Here is a 19,432-nt window from a genome sequence, read left to right as displayed (position 1 = left end):
GAAATAAACACTTTAATACCACTTCTGTCCTTCACATTCTACTATTTGGTTTATGGTCAGAACATTAATAGCCTTGGAGCTCATAAAGTACAAATTCTTAGTTTCAAAAATGAAGAAATTAATACTCAGAGTGATTAAGGTTGGCCAGGGTCATGTGGGTTGTTTTTGGAAGGGATGAGGAAGAAAGATTTCAAATAATAACCGTCCATTAAATAATCTTTTAATTTATCATTTATTTTCATTTATTTCACAAAGATTTGTCAGAATTCAGATATATATTTGGGCTGGGGTATTTTATAAGCAATTTTGACATACATAAGAAATATCCTAATATAGATAGAAAGGTATTTAAGATAAATATAGATGTATAACATATAAAATAGATCAGATGATCTGAAAAGTATGTGTCATTCACCTCTTCAAATTTTTACCTTGGCTCTTTTTTATTGTCCCTGATAAAGTGACCAAGAGATAGGCAGGGAAGATTCGTCCAATTTGTCCCTGGGAACACAGCAGTCATGAGCTGGGGGGGTGTGGGGGCGGTCCCAGTGCTAACTCCAGTTATTCCATTCTGGATGCCATAGTGTACTGGAGACTGAGACGGGTCATTTCTCAACATTGGCCACCTGCTGTAAATTAGTCTCAATTTGAATTTTGTTCAGAGCAAAGCATTTATTCTCTCTTATTCTCAGTGTTCTCATTTGTTAATTTTTAATGTTAAATATTTGATCCTTAGGATTTTCAAGGGAATGAAAATCTAAAACCTCTAATTATGCCTGGCACATAGTAGGGCATAATTAATGTTAAATGCAGAGGTTATTGCTGTCGTTCTGTGTGCTTTTCTCATGGAGGGTGAGTAAATATTACGGCTTCTTCCCCATCCTGCTTTTTAGAATTGCATCATTCCCTTGTGGTTCATTTCAGAAAGAACAAATTAGTTAGTGAAATCATTTATTTTTTTATATTTACAGAAGTCAATAATTTAATCAAATTAGTTGTGTAGGTTGTTAAAATGTAACAATTTTAGAATATATATTTAATGCCAAATTCCAGAATGCATGTATCTACTTCAAAAAGGTGGTGGTTAGTGTTTCATATATTTTAATTTCTAAGATGCATTATTTAATTAGTTTTGAAAATAAGAAGTAGATGAAGGAATTAAATGAAAAGAAATAGACATGAAGGTACTTAAATAGCAAGATAATTAACTCTCCTGTCATTTTGGACTTAAATATATTTTTTTCTATGTGTAATAAGAGCAATAACACTTCAACGTAAGTTGAAAAATAATTTTAAAATTATGTTTGCTTTTGTTCCTGGGCCCTGGAATACAGTAATGCTAGAAGGAAGAGTAAAACCTTTGTTTTTTATCCATATATGTGGTACTGCCTCCAAACAGAGCATGTGGCATTTATCAGAAGAACAGAATTATTTAAGTAGTTCTGGTTAGTCTTATTCTGGCATTCTAAGTTAACCATACTTTTTTTGGATAGATGTTTTATTGCACAAACACAATGGATTTCATGTACATTTGTATAAGAAATATGAATCTTCAATGCTACAGGTGATACTATTTGTAACAAAACAATTTGGGTAGTGCTTGCCTCTTACTGGTTCATACTTTTTACTAAACTCTAGCATAAATATACTCCAGCTTAGTAAAGTAATTTCCAGTAAAATGAACCTCTCATAAATATCTTCAGTAAAATCAGGTATTTTACCTATTTTACCTTTACCTGAAAAATTACAATTCTTATATTGTTGAAATGTTTTGGAAAGTTCACCTAGAATTAGTTCTACCGAAATAGAGACAAATTATGGCAAACTACATACAGTGATCTTAAAATGTCTTAAAAGGAAGTTATATGAAATGCAAATGTTTAAAAAAAAATGTTAGAAGTCCAAGGAGAGGAATATGTGGATTCTCAGAGTGTGGCATTGTAAGTCAGTTGTTCCCCTTCCATTTCCATTTCCATTAGGGAAAAAAAACAAAATCCTAACCTTAGCAGTTTGGCAACAGTTTCGGTACCAGAGTCAAATCTTCTGATTTTATATCAGAGAATCTTCTTTTTCCTTTTCCTGTTACTTTCATTTACTGTGCCAGCTAAGTTGATAAGGTCTCTTATCCCTTTCTTTTAGCATCCCTGGGTAAGAGACAACAGCATAGGAAACAAGACTGAAAAGCCAAATCCTACTTTCAGCAAGCAGGATCACTCTTCTGTGAAATGCCGATGTTAAAAACCCAGTTAATGGCTGATAGTGACAAGTCATTGAGTAGATTGTTCTTAGGTTGACCATTCATGTTCCAATTTAATGCTTTATTTATTTTGCTAATGTTTGAAGACCTCATTGGAGAGAGTTGTAGGAAAACAATTCAGAATTCTTTTAGTAAGAGTATGTGCCACTGACTCCCAGGGTCTCTGTTGTATTTGTCATCTGAATTGTCACACCTCTTCAACCAGCAGAAATTGTTTCCTTATGATTTTCTGTGTTTGAATATGCTTTACCAGTTTATACTAACCTTGAAAAATTTTCTTTTTCCCATTTCAAGTTCCACCCAATCTGACTGTTCCACAGGAAAAATCACCTCTGGTCACCAGAGAAGGGGACACAATAGAACTGCAGTGTCAAGTAACTGGAAAACCTAAACCCATCATCCTCTGGTCTAGAGCGGATAAAGAAGTTGCAATGCCTGATGGGTCAATGCAAATGGAGAGTTATGATGGAACACTGAGGATTGTGAATGTATCTAGAGAAATGTCAGGAATGTACAGATGTCAGACCAGCCAGTACAATGGATTTAACGTGAAGCCAAGAGAAGCTTTGGTGCAGCTCATTGTGCAGTGTAAGTAATTTTTTTTTCTTTGTGTTCCATGGGGAGGCAAGGGAAAAAAGGATGTGATTATTCCTCTAGTATAATGAAGTGAATTTTGGAATTGGGTTAGGATGAAATGTTTCTACTTTGTTACTAGCCAATTGAAACTATAGTTTTCCCTGAATCTGCTTGTTGCTTGAGCTAATACTCATAGAAAAGTATTAGCTAGTATTAGTGTGTGGGGGGAGGGCGGGGGCGGGGAGAGAGAGAGATAATTATGACAGGATTGTGTGATTGGTTAATGCCAAAGAATCAAGAAATGTAATGGTTCAAAACTGGCCATGTTCAATGAGGCAAAGTAAAGATGGGAAGTAATTGCTAATTCAGATTACCATACTCTTGTTTTCAGAGTTCTTGATTCTACTTCAGGCAATTGCATACACCTTTGCCCAAATTATCAACCTATTTCAAAGCATCCCTTTGCTTAAATTGTGGAGACCTAATTATTGAAATGCTGTGTTTGCATATCTGAAGTTGTAAGGGTAGATTACATAATTATCTAGTAGTATTGAGATAATTCAAATATTAGGTCCTGAATTTTTATGTGATTTGCTTAACTGAAAATGATTTAACTGTGAGAGTTAAATATGATTGATTTTTAACTATTTGTATTGAAATCACTGTTACAGTTCTGACCAAAAAAAAAAAAAAAGTGGATATTGTGTCCTTTGAATTTGCTTTTAGTATTAAAAGTACATAAATTTCTAAGTGTAAAAAAATATATATATATATTTAATGATGTCCCTGACATTGGGTTATTAGAGGATGCCCTGGTAACTTGGATGGCAGGTGGTACAGATAATGCCAAAAGAGAAGCAGCAAACTAAATACAATCTGTTCAAACTCCAGTAGTACTGCTCTAAGTTTCAATTGATATACAATTTGTTAAATACGTGGTAGCTAAGTCTTTAAGAATATGAATGCATTAGATGAAACTATACACTTCGATAAGCAACGATGTTGTTTCCTTTTTATGGCTCTCTAACTCAGAAAATGTAAAATAGAATTTAGTCCAAAAATGTCTCTTTTTATATTAGATTTAAGGATGTTGGCAGATTGGATTAACTGACTTTAAATTGGAAAGAATAATTGAGATATGGAAGGATTATGTTTGGACCTGATAACAAATTCATTTGTATATAAGTTATGTGAGTTGTGGGGAGAGGAGCAAAGTTGTGGGCATTGCATAACCATTCCCTGTCTCCATTCTGGAGAAACTCAGATTCCTATTTGCTATTTGTCCTGTAAATACGCAAACTCATATTTGACAAATGTCTCGGCTGATTTCCAATTGGTTATGAGTGTGTTTCCAAATAATGCAACTTTTTTTTTATGTTTTTAAAGATTTTGTTTATTTATTTGTCAGAGAATAAGAGAGGGAGAGAGAGAGAGAGCACACAAGCATGGGGAGTGGCAGGCAGAGAAGCAGACTCCCCACCAAGCAAGGAGCCTGATGTGGGGCCTGATCCCAGCATCCGGGGATCATGACCTGAACTGAAGGCAAATGCCTTACTAATTGAGCCACCCAGGCACCCCCAAATAATGTAGCTTTTAGAAAGTAAGTTTTATTCAGCCATTCAGTATTGTTTTTTCCTCACTGGTCTTTATACTTATGATAAGCTCATGGGTAGGAGGTTCATGTGAAAACAGGTTCCAGACAGAAAAAGAAGAAATGACTTAAAAAAGAGAAACTTCTCCTTAATTCTCAAAAACAAAAACAAAAACAAAAACCTTGCCATTGACCATAGAGGAAACTGATACAGTTTGAATTACTTTATTGTTGTTGGTAATCACAGAGTTCTGTGCTTCCTCTGGAGTTAGGCGCAAAGCTTTGGTGTTCCTAAAGCTATTAGGGCTACTGGTGTTATTCTACTCATATCTCTGTGATGTGGTGTGATGTGATGTGATGTGATGTCTGTGATGTGATGTGAAGCTCTGTGAGCTTCTCTGGGGAAGCTCTGATACAAATAAAAGTTAGGGAATCCATTAGATTCTAGGGAATTTTTTTTTTAAAGATTTTATTTATTTATTTGACAGATAGAGATAACAAGTAGGCAGAGAGGCAGGCAGAGAGAGAGGAGGAGGCAGGCTCCCTGCTGAGCAGAGAGCCCAATGCGGGGCTCGATCCCAGGACCCTGGGATCATGACCTGAACCGAAGGCAGAGGCCTTAACCCACTGAGCCATCCAGGCGCCCCAGATTCTAGGGAATTTTGAATTAAAGTTTTAAGAACCAGGGTCTCCAAACTCCACAGAATATTCAAACCTTCAGAATTCTGTGAGTGTGTGAATTTTTTCTTTTCTTTTTTTCGTTTTGCTTCTTAATAAGTCCCGTAGGAAACATTAAGTTCAGCACAAGATTTAAAAATTCAGTCCTGCAGTAGTAGATGAAAATAAATACTGGCATGGTTGTCTCTAGTGTTCCAGGATGTAATTGACTAAAAGACACCAACAGACATAGGCAAATTCTAGTTCATTTAATGTAAATAAAAAGATCTGCATCCCAAAATGACTTCACAGAGCAGGGAATATAATCTAACAGCACTTCTTCTCAAAGGCAAGCTTCCTTGGCCTAAGAAGAAGCCAGCTGGGTTCCGATAACCTTGCCAATTTCAGGTAAGGATGCTATCATGTCTTTCAAGAAGCTCCCTTTCATGTATTCCCAGTTCTCTTGAAGGATCTGATTATGTGCCTGAGCTTTTGCCAGGTACAAAAAACTGGTAACAACTCCAGATTATTCCTGAGTGAATCAAATGTTGATTTTCTAGGCACGTAATTCCTGGTAGCAAGTCCAACCTGCATGCCTAACTAAGGCTTATTCCTGCAAAACTTACAATGCAGGAATTTTGATAGTTTTTAAATGATAAACATTCCACCTTTTATAGTGACATCTTAAAAGCATGAAAATAATATGGCATTTGTGCTTAATTTGCAGTCATGCTATATGTGAGAAATATCCATATAAAATACTAAGTTATTTCCCACACGTGTAAACACACATGTACATACATATATGTGCATGTATTTATATTATCTTCAGCAATTAGTTTTGCTTTGCCTTATCTATATTTTGTATTCACAGCAAATACATTTTGCATTATAGCTATTCATTACCCTGCTGAGTAAATGTAAGTTTGATAACAAATGGAATATATATATATATATCCTATTCCTTGCTTCTTAGATGACTGGTTGTTATTATTTAGGTTTCAGAGATATCTGAGGACTTGTTGCATTGAGTGTGAGACCTGAAAGTGTTTTAAGTATATGAAGATGTCAGATTATTCTAACACTTATGAAACACCTTTTTCAGGTCATGAACTCTACGCTTTAGTTTATTATGATTTCCTTTCTTAAAATGTTTATTACATTGGCAAATTCGGAGAAGTCTGTTTTATATACATAACACACACACACATATACATATATGTAATTTTATGATTTGAAATGTAAAAGAATGAAAAAGAGATCTTCATGGTAAATAAGAAATAAACAAAAATCTGGTATCTCTAAGGCACACTTTTTCCTTATTTAGTTTTACTGTGCCCAGTTAAACAATAACCAGGTAAAAGGACTAAAGGAGCACAGAAGTTGTTGTATGTAGGACTTTGATGAGATTCTAGTGCCTAAATATAAATAGTATATAATTCTCCATAGTCTATAAATAATGGAATACTCCATTTAGTTTAATGCCCTAAATTGCCAAATGAGATTTATTGTTACCTACTGTGGGATTAAAATTATAAGGCAATCATTTTATTAAAACAAACTGAATTATTTACTATCCCCAGCTAATTTGCTTCTTCTTAACAGGTGTAGATAAAGAATGATTTAGCAAGTGACAGAGGCCTCAAAGTATTTTATGCCATTCTATGTCCTGTAAAGGTAGCTAAATCACCAAAATAAAGTAGTTTAAATTATTAAGTTCTTGTGCATAGTGCTTATTCCTGGAAACAAAAAAAAATTTATTATACTATTTTTAATTTCAACAATTTCCAGTTATTGCAAATGACATGGGCCAGGACAGGTAGTTGCAAATATAATTCTAAAAGTTTGAAAACTAGTGATTTAAAATTAATCTAAAATTTTTAAAAATTGCCAGATGAAACTACAAAGTGTAATGTAAAGTTTTTATAACAGATCTTCAAACTTTCAGCCATTACTTAATTTCATTTCCATGTTTTTGGAACTGTATAATAGTTCTTTTTGTAACTTTCTAGCTCATTTTTATTTGAAGCAGATTTATTCTATTATAGTGGTTTCTTTGAGAATAAAATAGTTATATATGTCAATTAATTCATATCATTTAAAAATCATAGTATGTACGGAGCTTATTTAGCAACACCAGAGCAATTTCCTAACAAAATAACAGTAGTAGAGTAATAAAAATTAAATAATGTATAATTTATTCATTAGAATACTGAAAATATTGAATATTGATTAAATAAAAATACCACTGGATGAATATACTCAAATATATATATTAAAAGAAGGAACTAAGATATGCTTATTATCTTCCTAAAGGAAATTATTATTTTTCTTTTTTTTAAGTACACAAGCTTTATTGGTATATATATATATATATTTTACTGTCTTTCTCTGATTGACTTATTTTGTTTAGCATAATACCCTCTAGTTCTATCCACATCATTGCAAATGGCAAGATTTCATTTCTTTTGATGGCTGCATAGTATTCCATTGTGTATATATACCACATCTTCTTTATCCATTCATCTGTTGATGGACATCTAGACTCTTTCCATAGTTTGGCTATTGTGGACATTGCTGCTATAAACATTCAGGTGCACATGCCCCTTCGGATCACTACATTTGTAAATATTTGTAAACATTAGTGTAAATACCCAGGAATGCGACTCCTGGGTTGTAGGATAGCTCTATTTTCAATTTTTTGAGGAACCTCCATGCTGTTTTCCAGAGTGGTGTCACCAGCTTGCATTCCCACCAACAGTGTAGGAGGGTTCCCCTTTCTCCGCATCCTTGCAAACATCTGTTGTTTTCTGACTTGTTAATTTTAGCCATTCTGACTGGTGTGAGATGATATCTCACTGTGGTTTTGAATTGTATTTCCCTGATGCCGAGTGATGTTGAGCACTTTTTCATGTGTCTGTTGGCCATTTGTATGTATTGGTGTATTCTTATATTTGTATTATGTAAGTATACTTTTTTTTAAAGATTTTATTTATTTATTTGACAGACAGAGATCACAGGTAGGCAGAGAAGCAGGCAGATATAGAGAGAAAGGAGGAAGCAGGCTCCCTGCTGAGCAGAGAGCTGGATGCGGGACTCGGGGCTGGATCCCAGGACCCTGAGATGATGTGAGCTAAAAGCAGAGGCTTACTTAACCCACTGAGCCACCCAGGTGCCCCTATAAGTATACTTTTTTATGTATATGTAAGATATTTAAACATCTTTTAGTAAAATGTGTGTATTTTGAAATACATTTTCTTGGAAATTAGTTGGGGAAGATATATACTGCACTGAATGTCATTTTTATTATTAAATCTTCATTATATATATGCACATTTGTTGTACCTACAATACAGACTAATTGGAGAAAATCAAATGTAATTTCATGTATACAGGGAATCCACACAGACTCGGAAATTCCAGAAACAGTCAGGCAAAATAAGGTACCTTTGTCATTTGGAACTAAGAAGTGGGTAGAGATCTGGGACTTCAAAGAGAAGGAATGCAATTCACAGGAAGATGAAAGAGTAAATATTTGGTAAGCCAATGTTTGTTAGGTCACTGGGAAACAATGGGACATAGGGTACTTCCATCAAACAGGCCTCACTAGGTTCTTCCCTATCTATCCTAGCCTACTTTATAGCATAATGTAGTTATTTACAGTGATAACTCTCTTCCTGGAACAGGTTCTCTATCTAAATTCTTTGTAGGCAATTGATGGGGGAGGTAAAGAGTTTATCCTGAATCTGCTAGGTTTGGATTGTTTTTTAAGAACTCAAAATAATCTTCATGCCAAAGTAGCCCGTCTTGGGGTAGCCTGCCCTAGGCAGCTACAAGATCATGGACCTTATAAAGAAAGTTAAATACAGATCAGAATATACTCAAATATCTATGCTTATTATTGTTAGACAACTTACTGAGTAGTTTTCTGTAATGTTGAGATATATAGAATGACTGTGTTGAGTGACCATAACTACTTTTTGGATTTTTTTAAAACAGCAAAATTACTCTGAAAATAATTGTGACTGGAGATTAAAGCTAATACAAGGGAAAGTAACTATTGATTAAAAAAAAAGAAACAAGGGAGCAAATTGCCTTCACATAGGAAGATATTAAAAGCTATCCAGAGGAATTTATAAGTGAATGCACAAGAATTTTAACATATTAGCAGAACAACAAAAGGGGTTTCCAGCTTAGTAACCTACTTACCCAGATGCATTTCCTATTTTCCATATTTATTCAGTCTATCCTTTCTCAGCCTTATAGACAAGATAATTCCATGTTGAGTCTTTAGCTAGGTTCCTACTCCTCCCTTCTCCTGTTCCCACCAATTCCTCAACTTCTTTTCACTATTCAAGTCCTGACTAAGTCTCACCTCTTTAGAAAGCCTCCTGGTACATGAGAAAGGCCCTCCTTGATAGTTTTTTGGATATGTGTTTAGTCTGCTCAAGACAAGTTAGAACTTCAAAGTAAAACATTGTTTTGAACATATATATTAGATGATATATTTCTTTCAAAAGCATTAGCTATTATTTCATCATCGCCTTCTTCAAAACTCACTTGTCGAATTGGTAGATTCTTGATTACTGATCCATTACTAGTGTCTCTTTCCTTGGGAAAAGTTTAACACTAAAGCTCTACTTGGTAACACTAAACGTCTATTGACTCATTATTATCCTCTTACTGGGAAACTTTGTAATATACTCCACTAGAATAGAGGTTGGGGAAAGCTTTTAAGTTTACTAAGAATATAATATTTAAGCATCTATTTTTCATATTTTAACAATTATTCTTGAGTAGAACTTAGCATTTATTATACAGTGTTCTTTTATTTGAATTAAGTGGCTATGCTTTTATTTGTTGTTTGCAACCGTTATTAGAAATATTAATCAACTGAACCCTAAGGTAATGTTAATATTATGTAAACATTAATATTTATTTTATTTTCTCACATCCTACCTTTCCCCTCCCCAAGGTAGTTAAGATATCTTCTTTGGAAAGAAAAAACAATAGTTTTACAAGGTAGTGTACAATTTAAACTGTATAAAATAAAACTCTCGAATTTCTACTTCAAGTCAGCATGTCATATAAATATATCTTACCTCATTTCCCAGTGGATTTAATGAAGAATTTTAATGGAACTGCCTTGAAAACAGATTTGTTTAAACATTTTATTTTTGTATTACTTCTGAATATTTGAAAATTGAACTTCCCAAATGGGCATGTTATTCTGCAAAAAGCCTTTTTATTTATTTTTATTTTTTTATTTTATTTTTTTTAAGATTTTTTATTTTTATTTATTTGACAGACAGAGATCACAAGTAGGCAGAGAGGCAGGCAGAGAGGCAGGCAGAGAGAGAGTGGGGGAAGCAGACTCCCTGCTGAGCAGAGAGCCCCATGCAGGGCTCGATCCCAGGACTCTGGGATCATGACCTGAGCTGAAGGCAGAGACTTCAACCCACTGAGCTACCCAGGTGCCCCCAGAAAGCCTTTTTAAAATGAATTTACTTTAGCTGAACTGCTCCTGCCATCCCAGACAATCTTCTTGCTCCCTGTTTTCCCACCCTTCCAGAGAAGATAGGAATATAGATAACCATCGAAGGAAATTGTCAGAGAAAACTAAAGCTCTCTTTCTAAGGAGCTTCTCTGTGTACAACACAGATGTGATGTCTTTATTGAGTAATCGAGTACAGATTATCTGGAGAGAAGATAGGTTTATCTAGTACATAGATCATGTAAAGAAAATAAATTCATAATTTTCCTTGTTGTATCTCTGGTGCTATCCTAATATAGATACAAGCATAGTTTACTATTTAGAAAAACTTACCCATTAAAAGTTTTGCTTTTAGTATCTATACAAAGAAGCAGGACGGGGACCAGCCAATTTTAGTAGAATGATTAAAAGTAGTCCAACTTTAACCCAGCCAAATCTTGTGTTAATTGATGTTGTCAGTTAAGTACTTATTCCCACCCCTGTAGAAATAGATTCAAGTGAATGATTATAGCATTTCCATAATACTGAAAAGACATTTTTCCTTGAAAATCTTTAGATCTGTGATTAAATTAAATGCATTTTGAATGAAGAAAATTTATGCTATCTCTTTTCCTAGGATCTTGTCCTCACCTCCTCCCTTTCTCATTTTATGAAAGTATATTATCCAAGAGAAGTGAACATAAACACATATATAAATATGTGTGTGTGACAATAAAAATTCTGTGACTCTTTTATCTTTCTCAGTTAAAAATGGATTTACCTCTCATCCAAAAATAAGTGTATTCTTCGCAAATACAGAATTTAGACATTTTCTAAATACCATGCTCTTCTCCCATGAAAACAAAAAGATAATAATAATAATCCATTAAAATAAATAATGCATTGACTTATTTCACTCAGCATAATCTCTTCCAGGCCCGTCCACGTTGCTACAAAAGTTGGGTATTCATCCTTTCTGATGGAGGCATAATACTCCATAGTGTATATGGACCACATCTTCCTTATCCATTCGTCTGTTGAAGGGCATCTTTGTTCTTTCCACAGTTTGGCGACCATGGCCATTGCTGCTATAAACATTGGGGTACAGATGGCCCTTCTTTTCACTGCATCTGTATCTTTGGGGTAAATACCCAGTAGTGCAATTGCAGGGTCATAGGGAAGCTCTATTTTTAATTTCTTGAGGAATCTCCACACTGTTTTCCAAAGTGGCAGCACCAATTTGCATCCCCACCAACAGTGTAAGAAGGTTCCCCTTTCTCCACATCCTCTCCAACACATGTTGTTTCCTGTCTTGCTAATTTTGGCCATCCTAACTGGTGTAAGGTTGTATCTCAATGTGGTTTTAATTTGAATCTCCCTGATGGCTAGTGATGATGAACATTTTTTCAAGTGTCTGATAGCCATTTGTATGTTTTCATTGGAGAAGTGTCTGTTCATATCTTCTGCCCATTTTTTATATGATTGTCTGTTTTGTGTGTGCTGAGTTTGAGGAGTTCTTTATAGATCCTGGATATCAACCTTTTGTCTGTACTGTCATTTGCAAATATCTTCTCCCATTCCATGGGTTGCCTCTTTGTTTTGTTGACTGTTTCCTTTGCTGTGCAGAAGCTTTTGCTCTTATGCTGAGTGAAATAAGTCAAGCAGAGAGAGTCAATTATCATATGGTTTCATTTATTTGTGGAGCATAACAAACAGCATGGAGGACAAGGGGAGATGGAGAGGAGAAGGGAGTTGAGAGAAATTGGAGGGGGAGGTGAACCATGAGAGACTTCATCGTACATAAAACCAATCAGGAAGTGCGAAATCATAGGCCAGTATTGTGAGAGAACAGCATGACTTCCTGTCCCTTCAGCAGAATACCTAGATTTAATCAATACTCAGTCCACCTGCAAACAAATAGAATTCATATAGAAATTCAGATTATGTATTGTTAGCAATTTTTATCTTTAGTAATTATCAATTGTTTGATCCGGTATCAGAGTTTGATATTTAATGCCACCCCAGATTTTTTTGTCTTAGCATGCATTATGTTATTTGGGGTTCTATTTTATTGTGTTAATAACTTTTAACCTAAGTAAACTCCTTTCCTGTATAACCTACAGGAGGGTCTTCTTAGGTTCAATTATATTCAAACTCACATAGACACATAGGACACTGAATGCACTTTACAGATATAAGATTGGAACGACAGCTTGCCAGCATGTCTTCTCACTCCCTGCTCCTGGGGACACTTGAGTATCTGAAAGCATGTTTGATTGTCATGATTGGAGAAGGTGGGATGCTCCTGGCATCTGGTGTATAGAGCCCAGGGATGCCGCTAAATGTCCCAAGACATAGGACAAACTCCCAACAAGGAAGTATTCTGCCCAAAATGTAATTAATAATTTGTTGGATGTGGGGGTTATCCTATTAATTTTGGGGCTTTGGGAGGCATTCCTGGTCTCTAATCTTGAGATGCCACCAGCACATCTTTTCTCAACAACAACAAGAAGAAGTCTTCAAATATTGCCAGATGTCCCCTCATGGGCAAAATTACCCGAGGTTAAGGCTCACTACCTACATGGTTCATATATAAGAAGCAAGGAGCTGTATATTTGGGGGTTGGAGATTCTGGCAGAATCCTCTGCCCCACAGGAACCAACATCTCTTGTAACAAACCTAGAGACACAACCTCTAGTACCTGAAGTTACAGTCACCACACTAAGCTCAAAGCTGTGGCATACTATTAGATGGGATTCCTTTATTCCTATTCCTCTCGATCCGGGAACAATTTAATACAGAAATATTGCCTAAAATCATAGTTGATGTTCTTCCCTTGTCAAGTTACCAGGAAAGCAGAGCAGAACTTTAAAAGAAGGTCAGATTCTTGTACAGCAGGGAAAAGGGTTTTGTCATCCTTTCAAATGCATCTACTCTCCATCTGCCATGTTTAACTTTCTTAGTAATTCTTTTGCTCTAGTAATTTCCTTCATTTGATCATAATAATTAGCGTTGTGTGTACTGAGCAAGTATGTTTCCAACATACCTTACTTTTTTTTTTTTTTTTTTTTTTTTGGACTCATCTTCTGTGAACTGCTGTGCCTATATTCTTTCTTTGTAAGTTTTTTGGCTTTGTATCTGGGTTTGGGAAGAAGTAGCTGTATTTCATGCTGTTCCATCAAATCATTTGATCTCTTATGAATTCCTTTCTTCTGGCAAATGAGTATTTCCTTGAAGCCGTAAAGATTCTAGTAGGAAAAAGCAAAAGTTCTTCAAAAGGAAACTTTGAGACTTAAGCTGACCATGCATTGAGAAATTGAAAGAAATTCTCTCTTGATTTCACACTTATTAGACTTACTTTAAATGTGGAAATTACTCTTTCTTCTTAATTCCAAACAATTTTCAAAGAGAAAGAAGTCAAGTACATTTCTTGAAAATTAGTGAATATGTGGATTTTGTTCTTTAATACTGTTTCTCATTGAATGGAATAAAATATTTTCCTTGAGAAAGATTATTATGTAGCTTGAGTAGCAGGTGTTTTTTTTTTTTCAATTAAAGAAGGGTTTAAATTTTAAAAAATTAACCAAGCGTGGGACATATTAAAAATTAAGTAGGAATTGAAAAATACTTAAGAAAAGTGAAATGCAGTTTCCTAGCATTTTAACTATTTGCATTGAAATGTATGAAATGGCAGGGGTGCCTGGGTGGCTCCTTCAGTTAAGCAGCCAACTTGATTTCAGCTCAGGTTATGATCTCAAGGTCCTGGGATTAAGCCCCCCCTCCCCCACCTTGGAGCTCTGTGCTCAGCAGGGAATCTGCTTGTCTGCCTGAGGATTTCTCCCCCTCTTCCCATGCTCCCCCTCCCCCCACTCAGGCACACTCTCTCTCATTCTCAAATAAATAAATCTTTAAAATAAAGTATGAGATGACTGAATTATTCCGATATTCCTTCAGTAATTCTTAGTTGCACTGTCTGTCAGTGTCAAGATTTTCTCCAGTGATTCTAGTATTTGAAGAAAAATGTTCTTTTTTTTTTAAGAAAAATGTTCTTAAGCACAAGCTAAACGCTTTGTGTACAACACAGAATGATAAATATAATATTGCTGAGTTAAAAGATTTAAGTAATCTGAGTATGTGAAGTTTTCACTGTAAATACTGACTTGAAACCCTAATTCACAAATGTATGCAAATATTTAAAGAGATACAAATGTGTATGATGCATGTCTGTCTGCCTATTTTTCTTTCTATCCATCCTTCCATCAATCCATCTGTCTGTCTCAATGTTGACTTCATGCAAACTACATGTTTATTGAGGGAACACTCATTAATATATTTTTCTTCTTTGCCTTTTAAGGTGCCATATGTGCTAGTTCTGTTTTTATCTTCCACTCATGTTTTTTTGTTTGTTTGTTTGTTTTAGAGAGAGAGAGCACATGAGCAGGGGGGAGAGCAGAAGGAGAGGGGGAGAGAGAATTTTAAGCAGGCTCCATACTCAGCATGGAGTCCCATATAAAATTCTTATCTCAAAACCCTGAGATCATGACCTGAGCTGAAATCAAGAATCCAATGCTTAACTGACTGAGTCACCCAGACACCCCACCACTCATGTCTTTATTTCTATTTATTCTTCCTTTCTCCAAATCAGGTTTTGTTCCTATTGTTCCATTGTTCTCTTAATCCGCACTCCCTTGCTTGGTAATATAAGGTCTTAAAACATGACTCTGTACAGATCTTCCCTGCATTTGTATCTGAGGCATTCAGCCAGCTTCTGTGGATTTCAACTTTGTTTCCTGATTTATTCTAAAATCTAATGTAACCAAAATTAAATTTGTAGTGATTCCTTAATTATTTTTTTCTTCTCTTGAATTCCCACCCCACCTAAAAAGATCTCTCCCCTCTCTGTTATGAGAGTACTCATTCTATCTTTTTTTTACCCCCAACATGCATCTGAAAATCATATTAGATTCTATTAGAAACCTGGTTTAAATTCCAGCTTTACTACTTTAACTATAATTTCTCTCAGTGTTCATTTTCCATATCTCCCATGATTTTTATTTTCATCCATTATCTTACACATATTTCTGAGAACTGAAATAAATGATGCCAAAAGGTGTTTAGTGTAGTGTTCGACGCGTAGATAGTACTTCCTAATCATTAGCTCTTACTTATCAAAACCTTCTCAGAATCCATTCCTGCCTCTCTGGTTCCACTGTCTTTTTCAAAGCTAGACCCTTTCATGTCCTGCAAGAAATTCCTACTATTTTGCCCACTGCTGATCCTCTCTTTCCCCCTCAGAATACTGGTGTAAGAAGAGCATTCCCTTAAGAGCAGGAACACTTCCAGTTGCAAGTGACAGAAAATTCTTATCTGACTGTTACAAACAAGAAACTGTAGTAGGTTCCAGGAACTTAAATATTAACATCTTCTCAACCATCAGCTTGAGTTTCTCATTGTCTGCTTTATATTAGTGGTTGTCATTATTTCTAGGTATACCTGAGTGGGGTGGGGGGGAAAGGTGCTCTTTTTTGCCTATCATCCAAGGATTAACTCCAGTGGGATACGATTCACTTGGCTTAGGTAACCATTCTCTAAAGCAAAGGCATGACTGTAAGCATTCATTATTTCCTCTTTGTTTAGAAATTCTACATAACTACTCATTACCCACGATTCAAAGTTCAGATTCCTAGATTGAAAACAGGACCCTCCACCCATCTCTGAGATAATATACCATATTCCACTCCAGGTGAACAGTTCATTATTTATGTATTTTGAATTTGGTGCTTTTCATAATTTCATTTTTCCCCCATGAATATGCTTGAAGTCACCTCTCTTAAACCTAATATTTACCATTTTTAAGGCAACAGTTAAATGCCATTTCTCTCATAAAATTTCACTCTGAAAACTCCAACTATATCTAATCTTTTTATCCTCTAAATTGACATCTTTTTTCTGAACTTAGCAATTTCAGCATTCTACTCCTAAATTATATATATGAGATATCTATATATCTTTCTAAACGTAGAGATATAGATATGTTTTCTTTTCTCTATTTTATCTCTCTCTCATAAGAGAATATAAGCTTTTCCTTTCATGAGTCATAATTGCATCTTCCAAAAGGACCAAGGTCAGTAAGTGCATAAAGTAATGAATTATTTGAAATATGTATTTCTGACTTTGGACATGTTTTTCAGTTGCTGTTTTGTTAATGAAGATATAACACCACATCACAGTTTTTTACCATAAGTATGCATATGGGTATACTTCTAGGGGAGAAATAGACTAAATTGTAAGATAGGTTCTGATTCTGTCACTGGATCTAATTCTAGCTGTTTTTAATGTGTGGCTAACTCTGTCTCTACCACCAATTTCCTTATGCAAGTGAAGAATTTAGTACCATGATCTCTAACTAATCATCCAGTTTGAAACTATTACCAACAAGTGTCTGATTTATAATTAATTCATATATCACAGAGAATACATATTTTATTAGCCATTTCAGGAATCTCCTAGAAACTGCTTATTTGAATTAAAAAGATGCCTGATGACATTTCATAGCAACAAGTTCTCAAGTGTTAAAATGTCTGTTTTAGGTGAAAGATGAGTAAGAAATAAAAAAGATGGGCGCCTGGGTGGCTCAGTGGTTAAAGCCTCTGCCTTCGGCTCAGGTCATGATCTTGGGGTCCTGGGATCGAGTCCCGCATCGGGCTCTCTGCTCAGCAGGGAGCCTGCCTCCTCCTGTCTCTCTCTGCCTGCCTCTCTGCCTCCTTGTGATCTGTCTGTCAAAAAAAAAAAAAAAAAAATCTTTAAAAAAAATAAAAAATAAATAAATAAAAAAGATAACCTGAAGACAAATAACCCATTAATTATATCTGCTTTACATCTGTTGCATCTAGAGAAAATACATTTGAAATCATGGAAAAAGCATTCTTAGTATAGGTAATGACAAGATTTTTGTGCTGTAAATTAAAATTTTTGAAGTTTGTTAAACAGATTGTCTTTGTGAATTTTACCTGAATCTTTCCTTTGTTTGGTTTCTGATGAACTTCACTTTAAAAAATAGCAATGATCTTGGGCGCCTGGGTGGCTCAGTGGGTTAAGCCGCTGCCTTCGGCTCAGGTCATGATCTCGGAGTCCTGGGATCGAGTCCCACATCGGGCTCTCTGCTCAGCAGGGAGCCTGCTTCCTCCTGTCTCTCTGCCTGTCTCTCTGCCTGCCTCTCTGCCTGCTTGTGATCTCTCTCTGTCAAATAAATAAATAAAATCTTTAAAAAAAAATAGCAATGATCAGTCGTTACAATATGGAATCCATATACTGGTTCAAATATCATGCATGCAAATATGTGTTATTCTACAGTTACTTATTTTTAAAGGCTGTGGATCTGCCGTCTTATTAAGGATACTGCTATTTGGTTCTTTCCTTAAAACACACACACACACACACACACACACACACACACACCATAAGAATACTTGTTCAAGCAACTTAAATTACTTTATTTTTGTTTGTATGTCTGTTTCTATGTAGATATCCTTTGCAGCTTATCTGTAAAGGAAATAAATTTTACAAAGCAATGGAAAGATATGGTAGTTTGGAAATTAGGACTTTTCTCTCAAACACCATTTCATCTCAAATGCCTAATTTAAAAATTAGACTGCCTGTTTGCTTTAGCAAGAAGCTTTTTCAAAAAAGTTTCTGAGCCTCTTTTTTCTTCAGAGCAATCTGTTAAAAAGTTCTTCTTCCAGTGTTTAAATATATTAGATGAGTTTGTTTGGGTAAGAAAACCCAGTTTGTTCAGCATAAGAAAACCCAGTTTATTCAGTTTGTTCAGCATACCCAGTTTGTTCTTCCAGTGTTTAAATATATTAGATGAGTTTGTTTGGGTAAGAAAACCCAGTTTGTTCAGCATACTAATAAATACATTAGTATTTATCTGAAATTGAAAAAGATTTTAATTGAAATGGCCATTTGACCTTGAACAATATTAAAAGTAGCATTTAGTAAATGATGCGACAGCCTTACAGTCTGTTTTGGTTCCCTTCAGGAGTCTTGGGAAAACAAGATTATTTTCTGAGGCAGCTTTTGAACCATCTTACCTTCAGAAGATCTCTCTTCCTCCTCCCTTCTTGTCCTCTCCCTCCCTTCCTATACACACACACACAAACACACTTTTAGGGAGTTATAATTTGAGTCTATTGCTCCGTCTTTGAAAATGGAATACACCTTGTCACTTGTCTGTTTTCAGCAATCAGACTGGTTTTCTCTAGAATTCTATATGAGAAATTCTTGGACTTTCCCCTTTTTTGGATGAATACCATGCCATCCGATGCTATTGAGTACACTTGATCCCACATTGCAACTTAACCGTAAGGCTTAGGTTTTGACATTGATGACTAAATAAGCTAGTGTTTCTTTAGGATCATCTCTGACCTTAACATCCAGCCTTAGGCTCATCTAATATTTTGATATTTCATGAATTCATTTATAGAATTGCTTAACACTACTGTGCTTATTTTTATGATTTTCAGAGAGGTTTCCATAAATGAAAAAAAAAATTAGTTTGGCAATCTGTGTATGCATATTATTTTGTTGACACTCAATCTCAAGGTAGTATCTTGAAATTTCAGGTTTCAGGTTGAATGGGGACCTGAAATCTTGGGTTCCATCTGTCCATAAAATTCAAGTAAATTCTACATTCATCTGTATATACTAAAATTAATAGTAACAGAAATGCATATTATTTCCCTTTTAACAATAGTAATGCAACATAAATTCAGTTTAGGTATGATACAGGTTTTCTGAAGTGTTTAATTTCTTTTACCATATTGATGGTAATTTTACTTTATTTTTCCATAAAAATGTTGATTGTTACAAATGCTTT

At 35.0% G+C, this 19,432-nt stretch overlaps 1 protein-coding gene across 1 annotated transcript in view; it reads left to right on the top strand.

Moving 5' to 3' along the window:
* MDGA2 (MAM domain containing glycosylphosphatidylinositol anchor 2) overlaps nt 1–19,432 on the top strand; it is an 888,742-nt gene that overhangs the window by 656,639 nt on the left and 212,671 nt on the right. Inside the window, exon 8 of the mRNA XM_047738228.1 lies at nt 2,552–2,845. Coding sequence (XP_047594184.1) covers nt 2,552–2,845 — 294 coding nt within the window. The remainder of the gene's footprint in view (nt 1–2,551; nt 2,846–19,432) is intronic.

The sequence above is a fragment of the Lutra lutra genome, chromosome 7, assembly GCF_902655055.1.
Source record: "Lutra lutra chromosome 7, mLutLut1.2, whole genome shotgun sequence".
NCBI lineage: Eukaryota > Metazoa > Chordata > Mammalia > Carnivora > Mustelidae > Lutra > Lutra lutra.
This window is presented reverse-complemented; position numbering and strand designations above follow the sequence as displayed.